A 23787-nucleotide genomic window follows, 5' to 3' on the forward strand; every position below is an offset into this window, starting at 1 on the left:
ATTTATTTCTATTTATCAACATTGAAATGACAATAATTTCCACTATTTAAAGCATTTAATATTTTAAATTAAATTGATAGGATAATTTTGCTATTGTTTTGATACTCGAATTCTCTTCATATAAAGTGTCAATAAGTGCTAAATCCAGTCTTTGCCAGCTGTTTTAGTGTTCTAGGGCCAGACTGGAATATTTGCAAGGCTGCATCTGACTTTTGGTTGAGAATGGTGGGCACATACACGTTTCCCTCCTCTCATTCTCTAAAACCCCCTGAAATGCCAGCAAAAATGTATACATGGGAATACATCTGTGACATAACCAACCAGGGTGGTAGGAGTGTACTAGTAGACAAGGGATTCTGACAAACTCTGCAAGTCAAAGAATAGACACAAATGTAATAACAATAAGTCAGAGCAGAGGGCCCATGAAAAGGCTGCAGCAGAATTGAGAGCCACTCTGCCCTGCAGAGTCTCAGCAAGGCACCACCCTCAGAACTGCCACGTGAGGGAAGCAACATTCAGGGTAATTAATTAAAGGAACTTTTATTAAAGAATGAGCCAGCTGCCCACTGCTGCCAGCATCCACCTCAAGAATATAAAACCATTTGTCCCCAGGATAAAAATGGAGAGCTGCTATGGAAAGAAACGGAAAGATCTACCTGGGCAGGGCTTCAACTGAGTGTGGGGGCTGGCCCCCCCGGGAACATAATCCTTTTACCTCGGGAAGAGTGTTGCAAATCTGTCGCCTCGCTCCCTCACCATACACCCTAATGGGAGGTCTACCAACTTCTTGGCGCTGCTCAGAGTATGGAGGGCTTGAAGTCAGCTCTTCCCTCCAGGGAAAGACCTGTGGAGAAACCGACCACAAACAAACCCATGCCAGTTTTCTACAGTAATCCATCCAGGCCTTTTGATAAATATGAGCGGACAACCAAGGCTCACCAGGTACTGTGGGAAAATCAATAGCACAAAAGAGTAGAATCAAGATGAACAGAGATAATAATTCAGGAAACAAAAGAGAATTCTGAAAGATTCTAATAAGTAACCCAATAGACATTTGTTAAGTTTTTGCATCTGTAAAACAAAAATAAGCTACTATGATAGAGCAGAGGTCAGAGAACAAGAAAGGTTCTTGGAAATTAAAAATATGATTGTGGACTAAATACAGAAGTTCAGCAAAAGGACTGAAAAATAAATTTAATGCTATCTTTCAGAAAGCACAGGAAAAAGTCAAACAATCAGAAAATATGACAGAAAAGTTGAGTCCTGGTGGTCCAACAGCCAGCCAACAGAAATGTCATAAAGATCAATAACAAAAGCGGGGGAGGAAATAATCAAAGAAATAACAGAAGGAAACTTCCCAGCTGAAGGACATACTGTTAGATTAAGAAGGTTCACCTAATACTGAGCAATGAACAATGAAAAATAACCCATAAAAAGGTACATCTTTGTGAAATTTCAGAACATCAAGAGGAGGTACTTGAAGCTTTCAGAGAGGGGAAAAAAAGATTATTTACTAAAAGAACAAGAATTAGATTCGCATCATGGTTCTCATCTGTGAAACTCCATTCTGGAATGACTGATACCACTGCGTACAAAGCAAGTGCTTGTCAGGACACTGAAATCACCTGTCCTCTGGATAAAGTCAAACAAGAAAAGGAACCTCAAAAGTAATTAGTGTTGGGGCTGGCCCCGTGGCCGAGTGGTTAAGTTCGCGCGCTCCGCTGCAGGCGGCCCAGTGGTTCGTTGGTTCGAATCCTGGGCGCGGACATGGCACTGCTCATCGAACCACGCTGAGGCAGCGTCCCACATGCCGCAACTAGAAGGACCCACAACGAAGAAGATACAACTATGTACCGGGGGGCTTTGGGGAGAAAAAGGAAAAAATAAAATCTTTAAAAAAAAAAAAGTAATTAGTGTTTAAGCAGATAAATGGCTACCATTCAGGACACAATCTCCTAAAATTTACAGGTAATCGTGTCTTAAGTGATATGAAACAACACAGCCAACCAGCAACTCCCAGTAGTAATAACTTCCTTGCAGAGTTGAGCTGGTCTGTACTGTCCCCTGTAGTCAACTTAACCTGCCTGATTTAATATCCAGGAATATTTTTCATCATGGTATTATTTGAAAAAAAGTAGTATCTGACAAAGACCCAATATTAAAAGTGCTCAAAGCAGAGGATATTTTTTAAGTAAACTTTTATTGAAGTATAACATACATACAGAAAAGAGCACAAATCACAAGCATTCAGCATGAGGGATTTCCACCAAGTAAAGACTGTAACCAAATGAAGGGTCCAAATCAAGAAACTGATACTATCAGTACCTAGACACTTTCTTCACGCGTCCTTTGTCTTTACCTGCTCCGCTCCCCAAAGGGCAATCATTATCCTTCTAACACCATAGATTAGATCAGCACAGAGGATATTTAAAAAAAAGAAACCATCTTTGTGGCAGATGCTGACCAGGCTCTCATCTTGACCTGACCTACAAAGGACCATTTCAGGACTCCTTACAGAACCCAGCTGCCTTTTCAGAAGCTTTTCAACAGCAGTGGTAGAAATATTTCACTCAAAATCATGGCATCTGAAGAAAGTAAGGTTTATGAGGTTAGAGTATATATTTATATTCTATGAAATACCAATCTGAAGAGATGGTCCGTGTAAAAGGGAGTCTACAGGGAAACAGCAAGTCAATTTGGCAAATACTGTTTACAATACTCCTCTCTTGAAGATGCCCAATTCACTTGAGCATACTAAAGATGCTGAGAAATCCTGTAACAAAGAAGTTTCCCAAGCTTTTCACAAAGTTTTAATGGGTAACTTTTTTCTTTGTCTTTTTAACACAATACTTATTGGTAGATCAAGGAACTACGGGTTCCATAAAACATAGTTTGGGGTGAATCTGTGAAAGCATTTTGCAGAAGCTCCATTTCTAACCAAAGCCTTCCACAGTTCCTGTTTTACATTCCCACTGGGACTGACACTACGAAGGAATACAGAATGCCTTGGACAGTACACTGTATAGCCTCTTACTCTGTACTTTTTGGCTTCAGGCCCCAGACGTGGAGGATCTTGGAAGAGAAAACTGAAGAACATGTAGAAGGGAAAATATTTCTCCTAATAAGCTTCTAAAGAAAGTGGACTCTGTTCAAGGTAATAAAAGACTGGAGGTCACTTGTATTTGGCTGAGTAACCTGACGGGTTCTGGAAAGGTCAAAACAGGTCTTGAACTAAGTTTGGCATTAAACACTGGAGAGAGCTAAATTGCTCTGTGCTACAGAAGAATTCAGAGTTCACCAGGTAATCTCTAAGGCTGGAGGGAGCAGAAGAGAAGATGGGGTTGGGGGTGAAGGGAAGACAATCTAACAAGATGGCCAGAGTCAGGAGGGGCAGCCAGTGTGAAATCCCTGAGAGTGAGTGGGTCCAAGAAAATGATTTACATATAATATGCTAGTTGTTCACTATGTAGTACAACGGGGCAATTTCTTCTTATACTCAAAGTGGCTTGGAGTTTCTCCCACATTTTAACCTACATCACGATGGAGATCAAAGAACAGATTTCAGACCTGGTGCTTTGTAAAGCTGAATACAAAAGAATCAGTTAGATCCAGGTAATCATGAAATCAAAAAATTACTCCATCATTTCCTACCATGTCTTCTCCCATCAAGAATTTGTAGAAATGAGCACCGAGAACAGTGCCCAGCATATTATAGGTGCTCACTAAATACCTATCAAATGAGTGAGTGAGTTCACTGACTTTCCACAAAGTGTAAAATGGTGTTTTAGGGGTTGAGCAAATCTTATCTAGGTTTTAAGGATCAAGTATCATTAGCTAACACCTGGAAAGTTTTCACCCTTTCTAAGGAGAAACAGCTCCATTCACAAAAGCTTTTCGATTGCTTTCCAGCAAAGAGTAAAAGTAATTAAAACACACATACATTTACAAATCACCTACTTTCTACAAAGAAGAAAAGGACACAGAACTAATGTGAACTCTGTATCTTTACTTAGTAGTTAAATCTGAATTTATGAGGATGTAATACCAAACTCAAGTAAATTATTCAAGTACTGGAGCTGAAGGAAAAAAAAATAGATTTCTAGTCTGGTTTATATTTCAAGGGCAAATTTACATAGTCTCTTCAACAAATGGTGCTGGGACAGGTGAATACCCACATGCAAAAAAATAAAAGTTTGACTCTTACTTCATACCATATATATCTATATATACACATACATACACACACATATATACACACACATATACATATACACATTTTGTACATATATACAAAAATACACTAACTCAATGAACCAAAGACCTAAATATATGAGCTAAAACTATCAAACTCTTAGAAGAAAACATACAGGTAAATCTTCATGACCTTGGATTTGGCAATGGTTTCTTAGATATGACACCCAAAGCCCATGGACCAAAAGAAAAATTAGATAAATTGGACTTTATCAAAATTTAAAACTTTTGTGCTTCAAAGAACACTATAAAGAGAGTGAAAAAACAATCCACAGAACAGGAGAAAAATATTTGCAAATCATATATCTGCTAAGAGTCTAGTATATAGAACATAAAAAGAACTCTTACAACTCAACAACGAAAAGACAATCCAATTAAAAAAACAGGCAAAGGACTTGAATGGGCATTTCTTTAAAGAAGATATACAAATGGTTAAGCAGCACAGGAAAAGATGATCAACACCAATAGCCGCTAAGGAAATGCAAATCAAAACCACAATGATATACCACTCACACCCAGTAGGATAGCTAGAATCAAAAGACAGATAGTAAGTGTTGGTGAGGATGTGGAGAAGTTCGAACCCTCACACATTGCTGGTGCTGGTGGCAACATAAAACAGTACAGCGGCTATGGAAAACAGTTTGGTGGTTCCTCAATAAATTAAGCATAAAACTACCACATGACCCACAATTCTACTCCTAGATATATACCCAAGAGAATTAAAACATATGTCCACACAAAAATGTTCGTAACAGCACTATTCATAATAGCCAAAAGGTGTAAACAACCCAAATGTCCACCAACTGATGAATGGATAAACAATATGTGGTATATGCAGGCAATGGAATATTATTCAGCCATAAAAAGTAATAAAGTACTGATACATGCTATAACATGGAAGAAACTTGAAAACATCATGTTAAATGAAAGAAGTCAGTCACAAAAGGCCGCACACTGTATGATTCCATTTATACGAAATGTCCAGAGAGAGAAAAGAATGTAGATTAGTGGTTGGAGCAACCACTAAGGAGCAACCACTAAGGAGGAACGAGAGGTGACTGCATAACAGGTATGGGGTTTCCACCTGTGGTGATGAAAATGTTCTGGAACTGGATAATGGTAATGGTTACACAACATTGTCAATGTGCTTAATGCCACTGAATTGTACACTTAACATGGTAAATTTTATGTGTATTTTGCCTCAAAAAAAAAAAAGAAAAAGCACAAGGTGGTCTTTCCACACAGTAGGTATTCCACAGTTGTTGACTTTAATGACTGTGCAGCATGCTGTTGGTCAATTCCAGCTTCCAGTGATGGCAGATTTTGCCCTGAACAAACATGGCTCTATGGATTTACCAGCATTCTCTAGCTCTTCTGCCTGAGGATTAGGTACAAAGGCTTAGCAACTATATTCCTTTCCCCTTTATGCTACATCCCACCCCTGTGCTAGAAGCCCTCCCAAGAAGTCCTAAACTGCTTCCCGTCAGCCACCAGAAAGGCAAACAGCTTCATTCTATAGCTGTCAATCAAAGCAGTACAAAAGTAACAAAAGACTGCTACTAAGAGTTAGGTTGGGAGGTGGTGACCAGGAGAGACTCCCTTTGACTATGATAAGACTATTACAAATATGAAATGATACAGCATCACATTACTCTGAAATCATATAGTACTGACTCTAGACCAAAGTTTGTCAACTTTGGCACTTTTGACATTCAGGGTGGAATAGTTCTTTGTTGCGGGGGGGCTGTCCTGTGCATTGTAGGAGGTTTAAAAGCACTCCTGGCCTCTACCTACTAGACATCAGTAGCACATCCCAGTCGTGACAATCAAAAATGTCTCCATGTTGCCACTGAGGGGCAAAATAACCCTCAGTTGAAAACCACTGCTCTAAACTAAAATATTGAACATCTTACCTAACATTAATACATATAAAGTGATGTACCCTAGGGCTACGAGTTGGGGTGGAAACAGAGGAGAGAGGATAAAACAACCTAGACCATCTTGGATTGCTATGGGTCAACTTTCTAAATGCTGATATGGGTTTGGGAAAGGGCTGTGGGAAAACTCAAGCAGAGAGAGCTGAAATTCTCAAAAGTATGTTCCTAGGACCAGAACAACGGCCACCCAAAAGAAGGGAGCTGGAGTAAAGCAGTAAGAACCGAGTGATAACTGTAATGCCATTGTTCTGCTTCTTTAACTCCCTCCTGGATCAGTGATACTCAAAGAGGAGTAAAGAAATGGTCCCTGCTGTTGCGGCCACCCAGTGGAGCAGTGGTTGAGTTTGCATGCTCTACTTCGGTGGCCTGGGGTTTGCAGGCCTGGATCCTGGGTGCAGACCTATGCACTGCTCATCAGGCCATGCTGTGGCAGTGTCCCACATACAAAATAGAGGAAGACTGCCACAGATGCTAGCTCAGGGCCAATCTTCCTCAAGCAAAAAGAGGAAGATTGGCGACAGATGTTAGCTCAAGGCCAATCTTCCTCACCTGCCACCTCCCTCCCCACCCCAAAAAAGAAATGGTCCCTGTTCTCCACATGCTGGATGCCTACCATGTCTCCCCTTGGGATAAAGGCAGCTACTCAGATATTGCCAGGAAATAAAGGAACTGCCTACCTGAGGGTCCCGTTCTCTCCTTTGTCCAGGCTGGTGAACCGGCTGTAGAGGCGAGTGATCTGACTGTGGGAAACTAAAAACACAAAGTTAGTCCAGTTGTAGAAGTCACCCTCCACTCAAACAGAACCTGAGTGTAGCCCTTTAGAAGCCAGCTGCCCTTCTGGTCCCAGCCCACTATTAAATGCTTCAAAGTGAGTAAAATGGGGAGATGTCTCAACTCTAACTGATTTCTAGAGTATCAAGGCAGAAAGTTTAAAACCTAAAGAACAAAAGAAGTTAGAAAATAACTAAATCAAGAGCAATCAAAACTGACTCTCAGGAATGAAGTCTAGGCTAAATTAAGACTATGTGTTAAATGCCAGGTGGTTAAGATTTAACAAAACAAAGCTAAATTTAGTTTAAGGGGAAATTGTGAACCTTTCACCTTTCAGTGCCCTGACTTAGAGGCTATAAAAATGCATGCTTCGATTAAAACCACACACCTATGAATCAGTTTGATGTTTCCGGCTGGCACTGGTGGGTAGCTAACTTGTACTGAATTAAAGACTGGGGTACATCAAAGAGATTCTGTTTTTTAAATCTAGTTTACTCCTTTACCAAGCATTAGTGGCTTTATCTTTTCCTTTGCGACTGATCTTTGGGTAAAAGATCACGACAGCCTTGGGTCAGCCTCTTTTCTCAGACTGCATGAGCTCCACTGAGTTCCCAATAAAGGAATGGGCTCCCAAAAAGCAAATTAGGCAATTTGTCAAATAGTCACGTTATCACCAGATGACATCTACAAGGAAGCTATCTTGCTCCTCATTTTGGATTAACTGAGGCACAAGCTGACAATTAAAATGAGGTAATAACCGCAGGTATAAAACTTTGAAAACGCAAAAAGGAATTTCTGGCAAACAGTTTAGTCTCAGCAGATTGGAGGTAGGAGGAAAAAAAAGAGTTATCAAAGGAGAAAAGACAACAGCCAAACAGGGTGTGGTAAGTATGAACTTTGTCCTAGGCTGTACCTTCAGGAGTTTAAAGAGGTGGCCCAAAGAGTTCTGGTAGTTGTCTTCCTCCCCCAGCTTACTTGCAGTTTTAGGAACAATGGGACAAAGCAAACAGGGGCGCAGCAGGACGGCGGGGGGAGGAGGAAGTGAGTGGCCCAGAGTTAGGGTGAGAGGACACAGTAGGTGCAGCTGTGAACTCTCCGGCATCAGGTTTCACCACAAGCCCGGCTCCGTCCTGGACTAGCTCTCTAAGGAGAGCAGAGAGCAGAGAAGAAGCCAGAATCATTCCCAGCCAGGGGAGAGCCAGCAGGGGTCCAGGCACTGAGGAAGCAGTTGTGGACCTTTGTGCCAGCTAGGCGGGTGGCACAGTTCCGTGTAAAGAGTATGCTCTTGTGAGGGTCAGGCTGACAGACTCTGACTCCATTCAGGGCACCACCGCTTGCCAGTGAGGGGTGAGTGCATGGGGTTATGGAGTGAACCAACCAAGTCCACGAGAGGAAAGTGCCTTCAAAGCGTCTGGCACACAGTGAGCACTCCAGGTTAGCTATTATCACCATCATCATCTTTACATCATGAGCCTGAAGGTACAGTTTTACTGCTGCACTAATTAATCTCCACCTTGCTCTTGATTCTGCCAGCCACAGCCGTCTTCTTCAGGAACCTGACCAGTTTACCCCGGCTTTGGCCTCGGGCCTCAAAGGCTGCCGTAGAACTAAAGTTCCCTTTAGTTTAACAAAAATAAGTCAGTTAAAGAATGACTAACTTTCCCAAAAGATTTTTTTTTTTTAAGATTTTATTTTTCCTTTTTCTCCCCAAGCTCCCCCGGTACATAGTTGTGTATTTTTAGTTGTGCGTCCTTCTAGTTGTGGCATGTGGGATGCCGCCTCAGCATGGCTTGATGAGTGGTGCCATGCCCGTGCTCAGGATTCGAACTGGCGAAACCCTGGGCTGCTGAAGCGTAGGGTGCGAACTTCACTACTCGGCCATGGGACTGGCCCCCAAAAAGATTTTTCGAAAAACCAAATTCATTCACAACGTCAACACCACTGTTTTAATTTCTGTTTATCCTATCTACTATCAGTGACAGGTACACTTTACCTAGTTGTAATAGTTTATTTTTCATTTATTTATGCATAATTTTTCTATATTGCTTTGGAGTTCTTTTTAATAACTGCCTGATATTTAGTCCATTGGATCAGTTTTTAGTACTTAAGAGTATTATATAGTTCAGATTACTTTTCTTTAACAAGGAAAACGTTCAAATTGTATTTTTATATCAGTTTTTTTAATTTGAGAAAATAATCGATGCACATGGTAAAAATGCAAATAGTACAAAAGTCTAAACAATGACAAGTCTCCCTAACAACTGAGTTCCCCAGGCTCCCTTGCCAGAGGCAGACACTATAACCAGTCTCTTGTGAATCCTTCTAAAAATTCCATACCTGTATATATAAGTATGTATAGTGATTTACACAATTTTAAAATTGGGAAGAACGTTGTCATCTAGTCCAACCTCTTCAACTAACACATGAACCATCAGACATCTTTCTAATTTAGATCATCATCTGAAGAAACTAGGCACTGAAACCTTTTACAGTTTGATTTTAATAATTCCCTTAGCAAGTACTGGTATGGCATTACACCTCATATTTCAGGGGAAAAAAAAGATCAGTTTATGGCAGCTTGAGTTCATAATTTACCAATATGTTAAAAATAAATACATATGGGCTGATCCGGTGACGCAGTGGTTGGGTTCGCCCACTGTGCTTTGGCAGCCCAGGGGTTCAGTGGTTCAGATGCCAGGCACGGACCTACGCACCACTTATCAAGCCATGCTGTGGTGGGTGTCCCACTTATAAAGTAGAGGAAGATGGGCATGGATGTTAGCTCAGGGCCAATCTTTCTCAGCAAAAAAGAGGAGGACTGGTGGTAGATGTTAGCTCAAGGCTAATCTTCCTCAAAAAATAAATAAATAAATAAGTGGCCAAACCACCATAAAATTGCTGCCTTCCAGAATGAACTGGGTTATATGGAAATCAGTGGAGAAATGTGCAGCCAAACGTCAACTTTTAACGTAACTCAATATGGTCACACCTCAATCTATCTCCTAAATTTCAGAGCTAATGTTATCATGCTATTGTTACTCTTTTATTTGTTAGCTCTGTTAACAAAAAAAAGAACAAAGAAAGAAAGATAGCTTTTATTTAGGGGCTAAATCCACTAGGACAAAGAATATAAAGCAACCTCCAAGGCATAGAGCTCAGGGCAAATTCAAGGAGCACAAAGGTTACTGGAGCTGCCTGGAACGAAGGCAGGACAGGTTTCCAGTAAACTATTCCCACCAGAAGGCACGAGGCTAGCTGGACAGGGGTCCAAAACCTACACCACTCTTGGTAACCCAAAGGAAGTCTCAGTTGACACTCACTCTCAGAAAAGACTGTACACACGGACATGTTTTGAAGGAAGCTATATTTTTCTCCACAGGTGGGCAAATAATTATTTTATATTGTTGAACGATTACTTCAAAGACCCTGCTAATCCTCCTCCTTTCTATCATCACTGCCTTGTGCTCAGAGGAGGAAGTGCCAAGCACTAAGGAGGAATGGCAGAGGGAAGAATAAAAATGAAAAGGGAGGGGCCAGCCGCGTGGCCGAGTGGCCACTCGCTCTGCCTTTGGCGGCCCAGGGTTTCACCGGTTCCGATCCTGGGCGAGGACACAGCACTGCTCGTCAGGCTACGACGTTGAGGCAGTTGAGGCAGCATCACACATGCCACAACTAGAAGGACCCACAACTAAAAATATACAACTATGTACTGGAGGGCTTGGGGGAGAAAAAGCGGGGGCGGGGGGGAAAGAAGATTGGCAACAGTTTTAGCTCAGGTGTCAATCTTTAAAAAAAAAAAAAGAAAAGGGAGTAAGAAAAAAGTTATTGTGCCCTTGCCTTTAATCCTAGATCTTAATGCAGAAGAAGAGATTGATGACCTAGGTAAGGCACACAAGTGCAACCAAAGGTAACTCTAGGTAAAGGACTGAGAAGTTGAAAACTGTACCCTTAACCACTCCTCCTGAACACTCGACACCCCAACATTTCCCGTTTCCTGATGAGAGGACTTTAAGAGCTGGCCTGCTCCCTTAGGGAATCTAGAGATTAAAAGAGACTTAAAAGACATTTAAAAAACCAAACTACCTCCCTATAACAAGGGAAAATTTGCATGGTAGATGATATTACAGAACTACAGTCAACTTTCTTAAGTGTGGTAATAGCATTGTGGTTATGTGGGAAAAATTCCTATTCCCAGGAGATACATGCAGAAGTATTTAGGGGCAAAGAGTTCCACTATCTGCAACTTTCAAATGGTTCATCAAAAAACACATATAAACAGACAAAGCAAATACAGCAAAATGTTAACAATCGTTGAATTAAAGTGGAAGGTATACGGATGTTCATCACACTATTTTAACTTTTCTGTATATTTGAAATTTTTCATCATAAGTTGGGGGGTAGGGAGTACAAAGCCTTACAAATCACTTAACCCAAAACCAGTCAAAGGTATTAGTTACATGTTCATTTCCATTTCAATAGGAGCCAGGAGACAGCAGGGTCTTCTGTAATGACAGAACCTTCAGGCACCATGTCCGGGCAGGTGAGGGCCATGAAGATGCCCTGCATTTTGAGGTAGTAGCAGCCTCAAGTTGAACTTCCACTTACGGTCTAGCCCAGGAAGTTATTCTCAAGCAATTGCCTTTGCCAGGCTTGTGCTCTGTGTTGCAACTGTAGAGAAACTCACACTAGTTCCTAGTATCACTACACCCTTTCAAGCAAACAAAACCTCACCAGCCTGTAGAACTCACCTCCTAAACCTGTTCAACACCCTCCCCATACCACACGACACATATCAGAAGATAGAGACTAAAAATAAATGAATCTGCACTCATTACTTCTCAGTTGGCATGAATTGTTTCTCGCAGACTAAGTGGGTATTTTTTTAAAAAAAGGTTTTGAATAATTCACAGCCAGGTTATTGCTACATTTAGTGAATTAAGAGTGGAGATTACAGAAACTCACAAGACACTAATGACCTTCCACCTAATGACAACTTTTATTCAAATGAGCTTTAATTTATGGAAATACTTAAGTGTGAAAGAATGTAATAGAACAAAGACAATACAGCAAACGTTTTATGCCAACATAAAGTGTTTTTAGACAGTGTTTTTTAAACTGTTAGAAACATCAGAATTTTTACTCCTTTAAAAGTCTTATTTCCTTAGAATTGGGAAAACATCATCTGTACTTGATTCCTAATCTAATGACACCTGAAAACAGGAAAGTATAAAATGCTGTCACCTCCCTAGTTAGATAGCCCTAGACATAGCTGTGTGTTTTTTTCAGGAAGATTAGTCCTGAGCTAGCATTCGCCGCCAATCCTCCTCTATCTTGTTTGTGGGACTCCTGCCACAGCATGGCTTGACAAGCGGTGCTAGGTCCACGCCTGGGATCCAAGCCCGGGGCCTCCAAAGCCAAGTGCATAAATCCAACTGCTATGCTACCAGGCCAGCTCCTAGAAAAAGGTTTTATAATAACTAGCACATGCAAATGGTATTTTCCCAATAAGATGATTGTTATCTGTGGTTCAAATTAATAATAGCTAACACGTACCTGGCACTTATAATATACCATGGACTATTCTAAGTAGTTTACATAATTTATCTCATTTAATCCTCATAAGAATCCTATAAAGTAGGTACTATTATTATTCACATTTACAGATGATGAAATTGAGGCTTACGGTTAATTCTTACCTAGAATTACTTTTCCAAACATTTACAGATTAAATTTCAAATTCCAGCTAAACTAGTCATATGTGAATTCTAATCAATTTAGACTTACAAAAAATAAGTTTAAATATAGTCAGAGCTTTCATATTGAATATAAAGTCAGTTTTCCTCAATTATGCTACATTTTCTTACTGGCCAAGGGAGTCATGAAATGTCTTTACAGTGTTCTTCACTTGAAGTGTTTCTGATTGATAGTTCCCCAAACTCTTAATGGAACAAGAAGCAGATGAAAACAAGGACAAATTCCACCTCTCTACCCCACCCTCAGGTATCTGTTGTTTTTATTCTTCCAAACCTTTTGCATATGCTAAAATTACTGCTTTAAAAATCAACTCTGCTTATGGGCACTAACTGGATAAAGTGATGGCTCAACTCCCAAGGCAGAGGAATGACTGCATAGCAGCCTAGGGGAGAATGCTCCTGGAAGCCACCCAAAATGCCCTAGGTTACTTTATCCAAATCTAATCCGTTCATGCATGTATTAAGACCCAATTCCTGTCCTCCACAAGGCCAGCCCACAAGGACTCCGTCTTCCTTGAGTTCTGAAGGTGGGTGCCACAGAATTCCAGCTATCTAATGTATGATGCTGATCCTAACTCTTGTGGGCATCTTTTGGGACCATGTGCTTTGAGTACCAAGCATAGTACTGAATACAGACACTGGAAGATTCAAGAGGTACTTGTTTCATTAAGTTTTCTGGCTCAATATGTATGTTTGCACTGGTTGTGGTTGAGAATCTCCCTCAGGCTTGATTCACTTTTTGGCAACCAGAAAAATAGCTCTTCCAGGAGTACTTAATTCTGTTTGTCCACAAGTCATATAGTAAAATAACCCAGAGGCTTACAGCAATCCAGGACCTTTCATTTGGCCTAATGAAAATAAACCAGAATGGGATTACTGTTCCCTTCATACTGAGGCAAAAATAGCTTTTTCCTATCCTCACTATGGTTTACACTTCCTCCTTATATGACTTTTTATTTTAAGCACAAATGCTTTAATTCTGGTGTCACTTTAGACCTAAAGTGGTTCTTATATTACAAGCGTGGCCAGAGGTCATCGACACAAAATGGAATAAAATGCTTGCTGAATCCAAAGCGCCTATATTTCTCCTCTTGGAGTCAGATTAAGTCATTAAACGACCATAAGGTCAAGTGGCCAAACAAGTACTGCACATTGTAAACAGCTAACTATTTTCTGTCATTCACCCAAAATCAGAAAAAGGATTGCATTTGTAGGTGGTGAGCTCATCATGGTTAAAGGTCTTTACGGAGAGATGTAAGGGCCATATGTTAGGGGATGCTGAAAGCATTAAACCAACCTGACAAGGGGTGGGCTGGATAACATCCTTCCAACTTGACGATTCTAGAAAATTAAATTTTTCAGAAAGCATAGAGCAGCATTTAATTTACCTCAGGCCACAGCGGCCTGAGTAATTCTGTAGTTCCTCCAGCATCCTTCCATATCATCTGCATATGGGCCACGGAGTTACTTACGGGTCACCTCATTCTCAAAGACAGGTACCATAAAGAGATAAGAGCTCAGATGTTTAAATAACTCATATACAACACATGAGTCATAAAGGATTTCTGAGAAAACATTGTATGTGTTATCAAGGGCTAAACAAATGTGTGATGGAGTTTTACAGAGCTTCCGAATTCCCAAAGCCCTGTTACCCTTTTGTTCAGGTTAATAAGGAAAAGAAATAACCATAAAAAATCAGTTCCTAGTACAAATTCACACAGATTTTTGGAGCACACCCAATTTCCACAGAGATTGCATAAAATACACCAGCATAATAAAAATCAATATATCTGAAATTAGGACAGGAAGCATCCTCAGTGTAAGGAAAAAACTGGTGGTCACAGTATCCGTGCTTTTTCTCCCCAAGTTCAGAATGAAATTAGTCTCCTACTCTCCAACTCCTGATTTTTTAAAGGTACCCCATCACCAGGTTAGTCTTCCAAAGCCTTACTATACGATCTTGCTTTCTGGGTTTATTTTTCCAGTTGTGGCAAGGATTTGTTTGTGATTTCCCACAGCTGTCAGCGGTTTTAAGTCCTTTCCCAGAAACGTCACAGGAACGGATTGTTTTCTACAGGATCCATCCAGAGTTCCTGAATTTGAGATTGGTGCGAGGAAAGATAAAGGAAAGGCGTTCGGGGACTTTCACGAGTAGGGGGAGAAGAAAAGAGAGGTGTCTGGGCTCTACGGGTGATCGCGACTCCCGCCTTTGAGAGGAAGGACAGTGCCACAAGACCCAGTGCCCCGCTCCGGGTAGCTACAGCTGGAAGAACAGGTCCTCCAGCCCTCGGCCCCGAAGCTCCAGCGCTGGAGGCTGCCCAGGACTCCGCAACCTCCGAGCACCCCACCTCCAGACCTCAGCGACAGTCGCCCTCGGTCCTGAGGCCAGCTGGAGGCGCCCGGCCGCGTTCCCACCCCCGACCAGAACTCACAGCCAGTCTCCTTCTTGATCTCCTCCAGCTCTTCGTCCCGCAGTAACGTGGAGGCCCGAGACCCCATCACCGAGCTGGGAGCCCCTCCGAGAGCCGGGGCGCCAGACGCGACGGCGGTGGCGAAAGGGAGGGAGGGTGGGAGGGGAGGATGGGCCAGGGGTCAAGAAGGGAGAGGGCAGCGTTTCCACTGCAGACCAGGGAGGGAACCGAGGGGTGGCGCGTGGAGGAGGGCGGCCCCGAGGACCGGCCAATGAGAAGCGAGGCTGCGCCCGGCGCAGGAGGCGACGTCGATGATCCCGGCTCCAGCCCCGGAATGAATCAGCCCGGCGCCGAGCCGGGCCTCGCCAAAGGCGGGCCACGCCCCCGGAACCGTGATGTCACCGGCCTTAAAAGGGCAATGCCACGCTGGCCCTAGCGACTGCAATTAAAAGGGCAACGCCATCGACGCGCCGCTTTACAACAAACTAACCTGCGGCAGGCAGCGTAGCCAACCCGTTTCTCACAGAACTCTCACACTATACATCCCATCCTACAAGGGGTATGGTTTGCGGAGAGAAACAATAAAAACAGACAAAACGTCGCTCCGGGGAACAGCAGGGTGTGTCTCCTGGGAACTGCATGCTGGGAGTTGCAGCTCCTCATTTTTCCTGGAGGCCCTCTCTCCTCCCGGCCGCAGGGGGCGCTCGGGAGCCGGCCTCGGTGCAGCGCGCCGATTGGCTCCTCGGGGGACTCCTCGTTCAGCCGCGCTGGCGTCTGGTCGGCGGTGGGGGTTCCCAGCGTTGCGTGCTTTTCTCCAGTTGGGTTTTGGGGCTGTCGCTTGATAACCGCCACCGCGGCTTTGGAACTCCCCGAGAGTTCTTCCTTAACAGAAGTCTCTCTTTTTTTTTAGTTCAAGACTGAAGCTCGAGGAACTCACCATTTGCCCGAAATTGGGACAGGACTTCTCAAACTGCCTTCAGAAAACAAAACAAAAAACCCTAAAGGCGGAGGACAGTGAATTCTTAATGTATGGCCCGCCCTTTATTTGAAGTTTCTTATTTTGCCTTAAAAATGAGGAATTTTGCATTTTGTTCTTATGGCATATTTTTGTTTTCTTGAAAACGTTTAAAGCCACCCCTTAGATTAGTGCACCCTCTCAAGTGATCCAGTTCTTTTCCTGGGGCTTCAATGCCTTTACACCGCCTCCCCACCCCTGCCTGGAGGGATGCATTGTACAGAGCCGGTCTGAGATAGGGAAGAAGCAACTTCTGACCACTACTGCCTAGTACCTGAACGGTATGGGACGCTGTCTTAGCCAGCTGCCCAAGTCAACTGAGGTTACTGGTTTTAAGCTTTACCTAAGGCTTTGACGCCTTAGCATGAGGCCTAAATTCTAGCCGCACTGAGCTGTTTTCGTGATTGATCTGCTCTCGGCTGACCTAGTGATGTGTGCCTTCACGTGCAGAGTGTGACATTTTGGATATGTCAGGTCTAGAACCCACAGAAGCGTCTTTTTATCTTGCCGGTATAGGTATGATAGAAATACCTTGATGTCAGCGACATGAATGACCCTTTTCTGAGACTACCTTAAGACGGTTTCTAGATCCTTTTTTCTTACTAATCATGCGTCTTACCATTTGCAGCTGTCCTCAGTCAAAGCTTACTTTGCTTTGTGTTAACGTTTTTCTGATTTACTTAAGATTTCTTGAGTGTCCTTATGGTTCAAGCGTTTCACAAATTTTTATTTCTTATGTATCTTTTAAAAATATAAATTGTGCCTCTATTAAGGGCTGTTTTTTCCAGTTTTATGTCCTCTTTTGTTTCTGTAAAAATTCCCCTTTTGCCTATTGGGTTGACTTGAACAAAGAAGAATGATTTTCTCAGGCACTCTGGTGACTTGTTTTATGTTCTTTCTGGATGCGTAAGCCTTGGTCTTGTGCTAGATTACACACGTCCTCTGCTAGGGACCTGGTTTTGGGTCAGGTTCCCTACCTTCTAGCTGTTTGACTTTGGGCAGTTGTCTTAAATCTTTAGGCCTCAATTTCTACATCTGTAAATTAGGTAATGGTTGTTGTAGGCAACAAATAATATTTGTGGTAATACTTTCTAGACCTTAAAATAGAAAAATATAGGTTATGTATCTGGCTAAAAATGCTATGTAACTTCTCACCTTCCTAGTTGAATGAGGCCTTAGTTATTTCGTCGTTTCTTTTTTTTTTCTTAAAGATTTTATTTTTCCTTTTTCTCCCAAAACCCCCCAGTACATAGTTGTGTATTTTTAGTTGGGTCCTTCTAGTTGTGGCATGTGGGATGCCATGTCCACGCCCAGGATTCGAACTGGCGAAACCCTGGGCCACTGAAGCAGAGTGTGCGAGCTTAACCACTCGGCCATGGGGCCGGCCCCTCATCACTGTTTTATAGTTAAAGTAAATTGCAAAATTCACTAGTTGACTGTTCCTAGTGTAGCAAAGGCAAGCAGCTTTTAAATTTAAACTACTGTAGAGGAATGTTTATCTGGGGTTCTAAATACAAGGACGTCCAAATAACAGGATTGTTCTAAAAGATACTTTTAAAAAAGGATTCATCTTTTAAATTACAGTATTACACTAAAGAATATAAAAGTATCTATTATGAATGATAGTTATTTCTACAAGGTAAAGTTTTTTGTGTACATTTCTGCGTTGTTATTCTTTATGACCATGCATCATTTTTACAAAGACAGTTGAATTTTACAAAACCAATGTATGGCATGTGGCAGTTTAATGTGTCAGGCTGCATGTGACTGGTTGGGTGACAGTACAGCAGTCCAGTCCGTAAGCTGTGACCAGGGTGGGGTGGAATGGCCCTTGCAGTGACATGGCAGCTGGACTGGAAATGCATAAATTGTGATAGTTCTAAGTCACTTACGCTTTGGTTGGTAACAATGTCAAACTGGAAATGTTTCTAATCTAGAAGAGGCTAGATCCAGAAGAGGTTAGATTCCAGGCATTTCTGGGTAAATGGTTTATGGCAGCTTGTCTTGGCAAGTGTTTTGCCAATGTCAGTATTTTTATTCTTTTAATTTTTTGGTTGGTATTAAGAAGATATATGTATGTGCCATTAGAAAGCATCTAAATGTTCTGCTTGTTCCATTTAGCTAAACAAGGACAGGTGGCATTACACCATTTTATAGACAGAGAAGCCAAGCCTACCTTGCCTGCAGTCTTATAGTTTTCAGTTTCCTGTGTATAAATGAGAGTTGGTGCTTGCAAGGATCCTTTTTCCATTATTATTCTACAAAGATGAACAAATCTGAATCACTCTCATATTTTTATTTTTCTTATCCCTTGCAGGTATGAAGAAAGGGGAAATAACCTTGTTTCCTAAAAAATAGTTTAAAAATCATAGATCTCTTTTATTTTCAAGTGTTTGGATGCTTAAAGATTATTTGAAGACTGCTTTTGGAATCAAAAAGCATGGATCCCAGCAGTGACTACCATTTCCTCAATCAGATTTTGTGGAGAAGGGTGAAACTCACGTTGGTTTGTGGCATCTTTGAGGGAGTGCTCCAGCATGTCGACCCTAACAAGATTGTTGTCCTGAAGAAAGGTCTTATTTTATTTTTCATAATCATCCGCCTCTTAAGAGATTAATAACTGAGTTTAGGTGATGGCTCTGGACTCCATTAGCAACTGGGAGGGACACATTATTCCTATTTTAGGGGTGAAAAGAAGATTAGAATGGTATTTTCTCTAACAGAACAATGGGGCTCCATATGCTGGCTTGTCCCCACTTCTATACTTTTATTGATGTGATAGTGGAAATTTTCAGCATAGAGAGTTTTTTTTAATTGACTACTTCTTTTAATTTCTCTCCTTATGCACTTTGCAATAAAAAATAACCACTCTATTAGATAGAATTGCTTTTGGCTTCAATGACAAATTCACAAAGTCAGTAAGGGGTTAATTACTCTCATGCAAAAAGAAGTCCAGAGGTAGGCTACTGAGGAATAGTGCAGTGGCTCAAAGATGCCAGGAGGGACCAGATGTCTTGTGCTCCTGCTCTGCCACCTCAGTGATCATCTGGTATCCTCATGGTCGCAAGGTAGCCTCTACACCTCCAGCTTCAATTCCAATTTTTTATAAAGGATACAACTCAGGAAGAGCCAAATGGAAGAGATACATAGGGCAAAGTATGTGAGAAGGAGCTTGGAGTTTCCATGTCCTCTGTGGGCATGTCACCTCCTAGCTCCTCTATGTGTTCACCTTGAAACGCCAATATATAGTTTTTTATTCAGCTAGAATATTAACTTGCTGCGGTAGTTGTTTCCTGGCATAAGTTTCAAGTTCACGATTGAAACATGTATAAATGGCATTTGAGAGATTAGTATTTTTGTTAAGCCACATTATGAGTTAAAATAGACTTCTATGGGCTAGGATGGGACTATACCAGGCTTTTGCAATATTAATTCATTCAGTAATCATTGATAGTTTTATATTCCAGGCACTATGCTTCGTACCGGAGACATAGATAAGAATAACATGGTCCTTGTCCTTAAAAAAACTTAATCTAATAAGCAGACAGAAAAGTGAGTAGAAAGATATAATACAGTGTGATATCCTCTCTGATGGAGGAACGCACAAGATGCTGTGGAAACACAAAGGTTCAGCTAGTTTAGATGTGGGAGTGGTAGGGTTAGGACAGTGGGAAAGGCTTCCCAAAGGAGGAATTGATGGTGCAACTTCATGGGGTAAGTAAGCGTTAACTGGATGGGAAAAGAGGGAAAGGTGGTTTTAAGCCACTGGTTCTCAAACTTTATCTGTGCATCAGAATCACCTGGAAGACTTGTTGAAACACACATTGCTGGGACCCCATCCACAAGTTTCTGATGCTTAAGGTCTGGGGTAGAGCCCAAGAATTTGCATTTCTAACAAGTTTCCAGGTGATGCTGATACTGTGCTGGGGAAGCACACTTTGAGAGGTTTATTATTTTAAACAGAAGTAGCAGCATGTACAAAAATATACAGACATGAAAACTTGGTGCATTTAGAAAACCTAAGTAAATTTCAGTATGAGGCTACGGTGAGACAGAAGACTGGAGAAGTAAGCATGGGACAAATCAGAAGGAGCTTATATAACATAGCATTTGGACACTACTGAAAGCAATGAGGAACAATCTGAAAGATTTTCTAAGTGGGAGGCATAGAAGCTTTTAGGATAGTTGCCTGAAATTTTTAATATCATGTCAGTTAAGAACCATGCTCAGCTGCTAGAAACAGATTCACTTCCAGTGGCTTAAACAATTTAGGAGTTTGTTCTCTCGTATAAAAGAAGGCAGGCATCGCAGGGCTACTGTGACTCTCCCCAAAGCTTGTCGGGATCCAGGATTCTTGGATCTCTCCAAGAGAATCCAAGAGATGGATTCTCATCTTTCTGCTCTACCATCTTTAGCACCTGCCTTCAAACCTCAAGGTCATACGATAGCTGGTAGAGTTACAGAGGGGAGGAAGAGGCGAGAGGGGGGTGGGGGAGGAAGGGTGTTCCCCTCAGCTGAGTCAGTCCCCTTAAAGAGATGCCCTAGAAATCCAGTAGACCACCACTGACCGTGGGAAAACCGAGCACAATGATAGCCTGAATAAAAGGCATTGAGTAGACAACAATCAGTAAATTACACGTGCTTGTTTAACGAAACATTCAGTCCAGTGAAGTATTTTAGTATATTTCTCTCTAGTCTTTAATTGCACAGATTTTATATGGTTGACATATTGTCAGGTATATCACATATACAATTTTTTTTTAGTTAAGACTGTAACAAGCATTTTCTCATGTTATTTAAAACTTCAATTTAGTGGCTAAACATTTTAAAGCAAAAAACTTAAAAACTTTTAAAATATTTGTTTTTTTATAATTATAAATAACACTATATCATTATAATAAGTTATAATTATAAAATGCAGTTTTATATTAATATATTTATGATTATAAATTATAATTATAAAATTTAATATTTCTTATATCTTATTATTATTTTCTTAGGAATAATTCCTAGAAGTGAAATTACTGGTGAAAGTTAGGAATATTTTAAATTTTTTATTTATTTATTTTTTTGGTGAAGATTAGCCCTGAGCTAAGATCTGCCACCAATCCTCCTCTTTTTGCTCGAGGAAGATTGGCCCTGAACTAACATCTGTGCCAATTTTCCTCTATTTTATATGTGGGATGCCTGCCACAGCATTGCTTGATAAGCGGTGTGTAGGTCTGTGCCTAGGATCTGAACTGGCAATCCCCAGGCCACTGAAGCAGAGCTCACAAACTTAACCACTATGCCACTGGGCTAGCCCCTATTTTAAATGTTTTTGATGAGTATTTCCAAATAGTTTTTCAAAAGGATTGTGCCTTTTTACTCTGTTACTAGTAATGTGTGAGTGAATTAGAGTAAGAAATCTAGCACTGGATTTTTTTTTAAATGCTAATATATGTCTTCCCTTAATTTTTGCTAGTTTTATAGGCAAAAAGTGATATTTCATTTTTGCACGTTTAGAAAATACTCCTAAAGAGGTTGAACATATTTCTTTACACTTGTTTCTTAGTTTCATGTGCCAGCTGGATGAAGCAGGGAGTGACGTCACTATGACAGCAGTGTGAAGGAAGGATTGAAGGAGGGAGAAACTCAGGCAAGGAGAATAGACAGGGAACTATTCAGACAATCAAGGGACCCGACAAAGGGAAATGATGGGGTCGGAGTTAAGGCTCGGCAAGGAATGGAGATGAGAAGATGGATTCTAGAAATGCTTAGGAGATGGGATAAGCAACCTAGTAATCAATTAGATCCTCAAAGACAATGGAAAGTAGTTCACACATTTATGACTCAAATTAGGCGTATAGTGCTGTTATTAACTGATAGAAATGGGAAGAGGAGCAGATTGGTTAGACACTGGGAGAAGATAATGATCTCAGTTTGCAAATCTTACAGAAAGTCAGCTATTAGTAAGTTGAAAGTGAGAGTGGAGCTTAGAGAAATAATCCATTCTGGAGAAATAATGGATGTCAGGACAACTAGGAAGTGGATGTGATCATTCAAGGAGAAGAAAAAAGGATGAAGAACATGATCCTGGGGCCAATTAAGGTGTAAGGGGCAAGCAGAGGTGGTATAGGTAGCTAAGGAGATTGGAAGGAGAAAATCAGGGACAGTGTAACTCTGGTTACTAGATGTGTGTTAAGATCACTGAGGCCTGGGCTTAAATCCTAACTCTGTCTTTTATTAGTGGTGTGATCTTCAGCCTTTCTGAGCCTCAGATTCCTCATTAATGGAGATAGGCATTATGTTACTGGAGAATTAAATGTAGGCAAATAATTAGCACGGTGCCTGGCTCACAGTGGGTGCTCAGTATGGTAGCTCTAGGTAATTAGCATGAAAAGAACTAAACACGAAGAGTGTCCTGTAAGCCAAAGAAGAAAGGAGAGAACAGTATTGTCAAAGGATGCATGGGAGCCAAGTATGATAAGACTGTGAGCTTTTTTTTGGATTTGACACATAGGCAGTTGGTGATCTTTGACCTCAGTAAGAAGATATTCAGTGAAACAGCGAGGGTTGAACTCAGTTATTTGGGTTTGCCAAGAGATATGGAAATATACAGCCACTGTGAGCACTTCCAGGTAGAAAAATGATACCATATTGTAGACATGACATCCAAACTTCTTACCTACTCACAGAGGAGCCGTGTATTTGGGCCAGGAGTTGGATTGTTTTCCCTGACAATTAATATTTTCCAGCAGGAAGCATGACATGGTGATCTAGTGGTTAAGATTTGGAGCTCTCACTTCTGTAGCCTGGGTTCATTTTCTGGTCAGGGAACCACACCACCCATCTTTTGGTTGTCATACTGTGGTGGCTCCCTGTTGTTGTGATGCTGAAAGTTCTGCCACTGGTATTTCAAATACCAGGAGGGTCACCCATGGTAGACAGGTTTCAGCAGAGCTTCCAGACTAAGATAGGCTGGGAAGGACCTGGCTACCCACTTCCGGAAAAATTGGCCCTGAAAACCCTATGAATAGCAGTGGAGCATTGGATATAGTGCCAGAAAGTGAGAGGATGGCCAAAAAAGACAGGGCAGGGTTCTGCTCTGCTGTACACAGCGTGTCTAGGAGTGGGAATTGACTCCATGGCACTAATTTTTTTTAAAAAAGCATGACGTGAAACAGAGTGTGGACTCTAGAAGTAGTCAGGTGCCTTAAATTTTTTCTGGAGTTCAGTGGAGTGAAGATCAAGACATGTAATAAATAGATAGTCCGTAGCCCCAAGGGCCTTAGAATATTTTTGGGGGAAATTTAAATTCAGTGTACTACTACTGCCCTTTTAGTTTCTCTTGGACCCTTCTGGGGTTCCCTCTGTTCTTTATACTACCTATTTCAAGACTATAGCTTTGTAATTTATCATCTTCACCCCTTGGGGAAAATAATTTGGGGATTTTTATAAAACTTGGATTTGAGCACTTTTGAGAGATATCATATTTTCTTACAGTTTTAGGGAATATTATTTTTTATTAACCAAATGAATTGTTTTCTATAACAGTGAAGAATGTGGAGACTGGTCGAAGTGTCCCAGGCGTGAAGATGTTTTTTGGGCATGAGATTATAAATGGTGAGAACTTCCTGTTCCCTAAATGCTGGTGTTGGGGTTTGCAG

General features: G+C 41.4%; 2 protein-coding genes across 2 annotated transcripts in view; one reads left to right on the forward strand and one right to left on the reverse strand.

Annotated features, from left to right (window-relative positions):
- CHP1 (calcineurin like EF-hand protein 1) overlaps positions 1 to 15803 on the reverse strand; it is a 42174-nt gene extending 26371 nt beyond the window's left edge. Inside the window, exons 1-2 of the mRNA XM_044765123.2 lie at positions 15145 to 15803; positions 6866 to 6938 (exon numbers count right to left, since the gene is read on the reverse strand). Of these exons, the coding sequence (XP_044621058.1) occupies positions 6866 to 6938; positions 15145 to 15211 (140 nt within the window). The 5' untranslated portion in view covers positions 15212 to 15803. The remainder of the gene's footprint in view (positions 1 to 6865; positions 6939 to 15144) is intronic.
- A 79-nt stretch (positions 15804 to 15882) lies between these two features.
- Positions 15883 to 23787, forward strand: part of EXD1 (exonuclease 3'-5' domain containing 1) — a 30813-nt gene continuing 22908 nt past the window's right edge. The window contains exons 1-3 of the mRNA XM_014857363.3: positions 15883 to 16150; positions 18529 to 18711; positions 23675 to 23743. Coding sequence (XP_014712849.1) covers positions 18579 to 18711; positions 23675 to 23743 — 202 coding nt within the window. The 5' untranslated portion in view covers positions 15883 to 16150; positions 18529 to 18578. The remainder of the gene's footprint in view (positions 16151 to 18528; positions 18712 to 23674; positions 23744 to 23787) is intronic.

This window comes from Equus asinus, chromosome 2 (genome assembly GCF_041296235.1).
Source record: "Equus asinus isolate D_3611 breed Donkey chromosome 2, EquAss-T2T_v2, whole genome shotgun sequence".
Taxonomy (NCBI): Eukaryota; Metazoa; Chordata; class Mammalia; order Perissodactyla; family Equidae; genus Equus; species Equus asinus.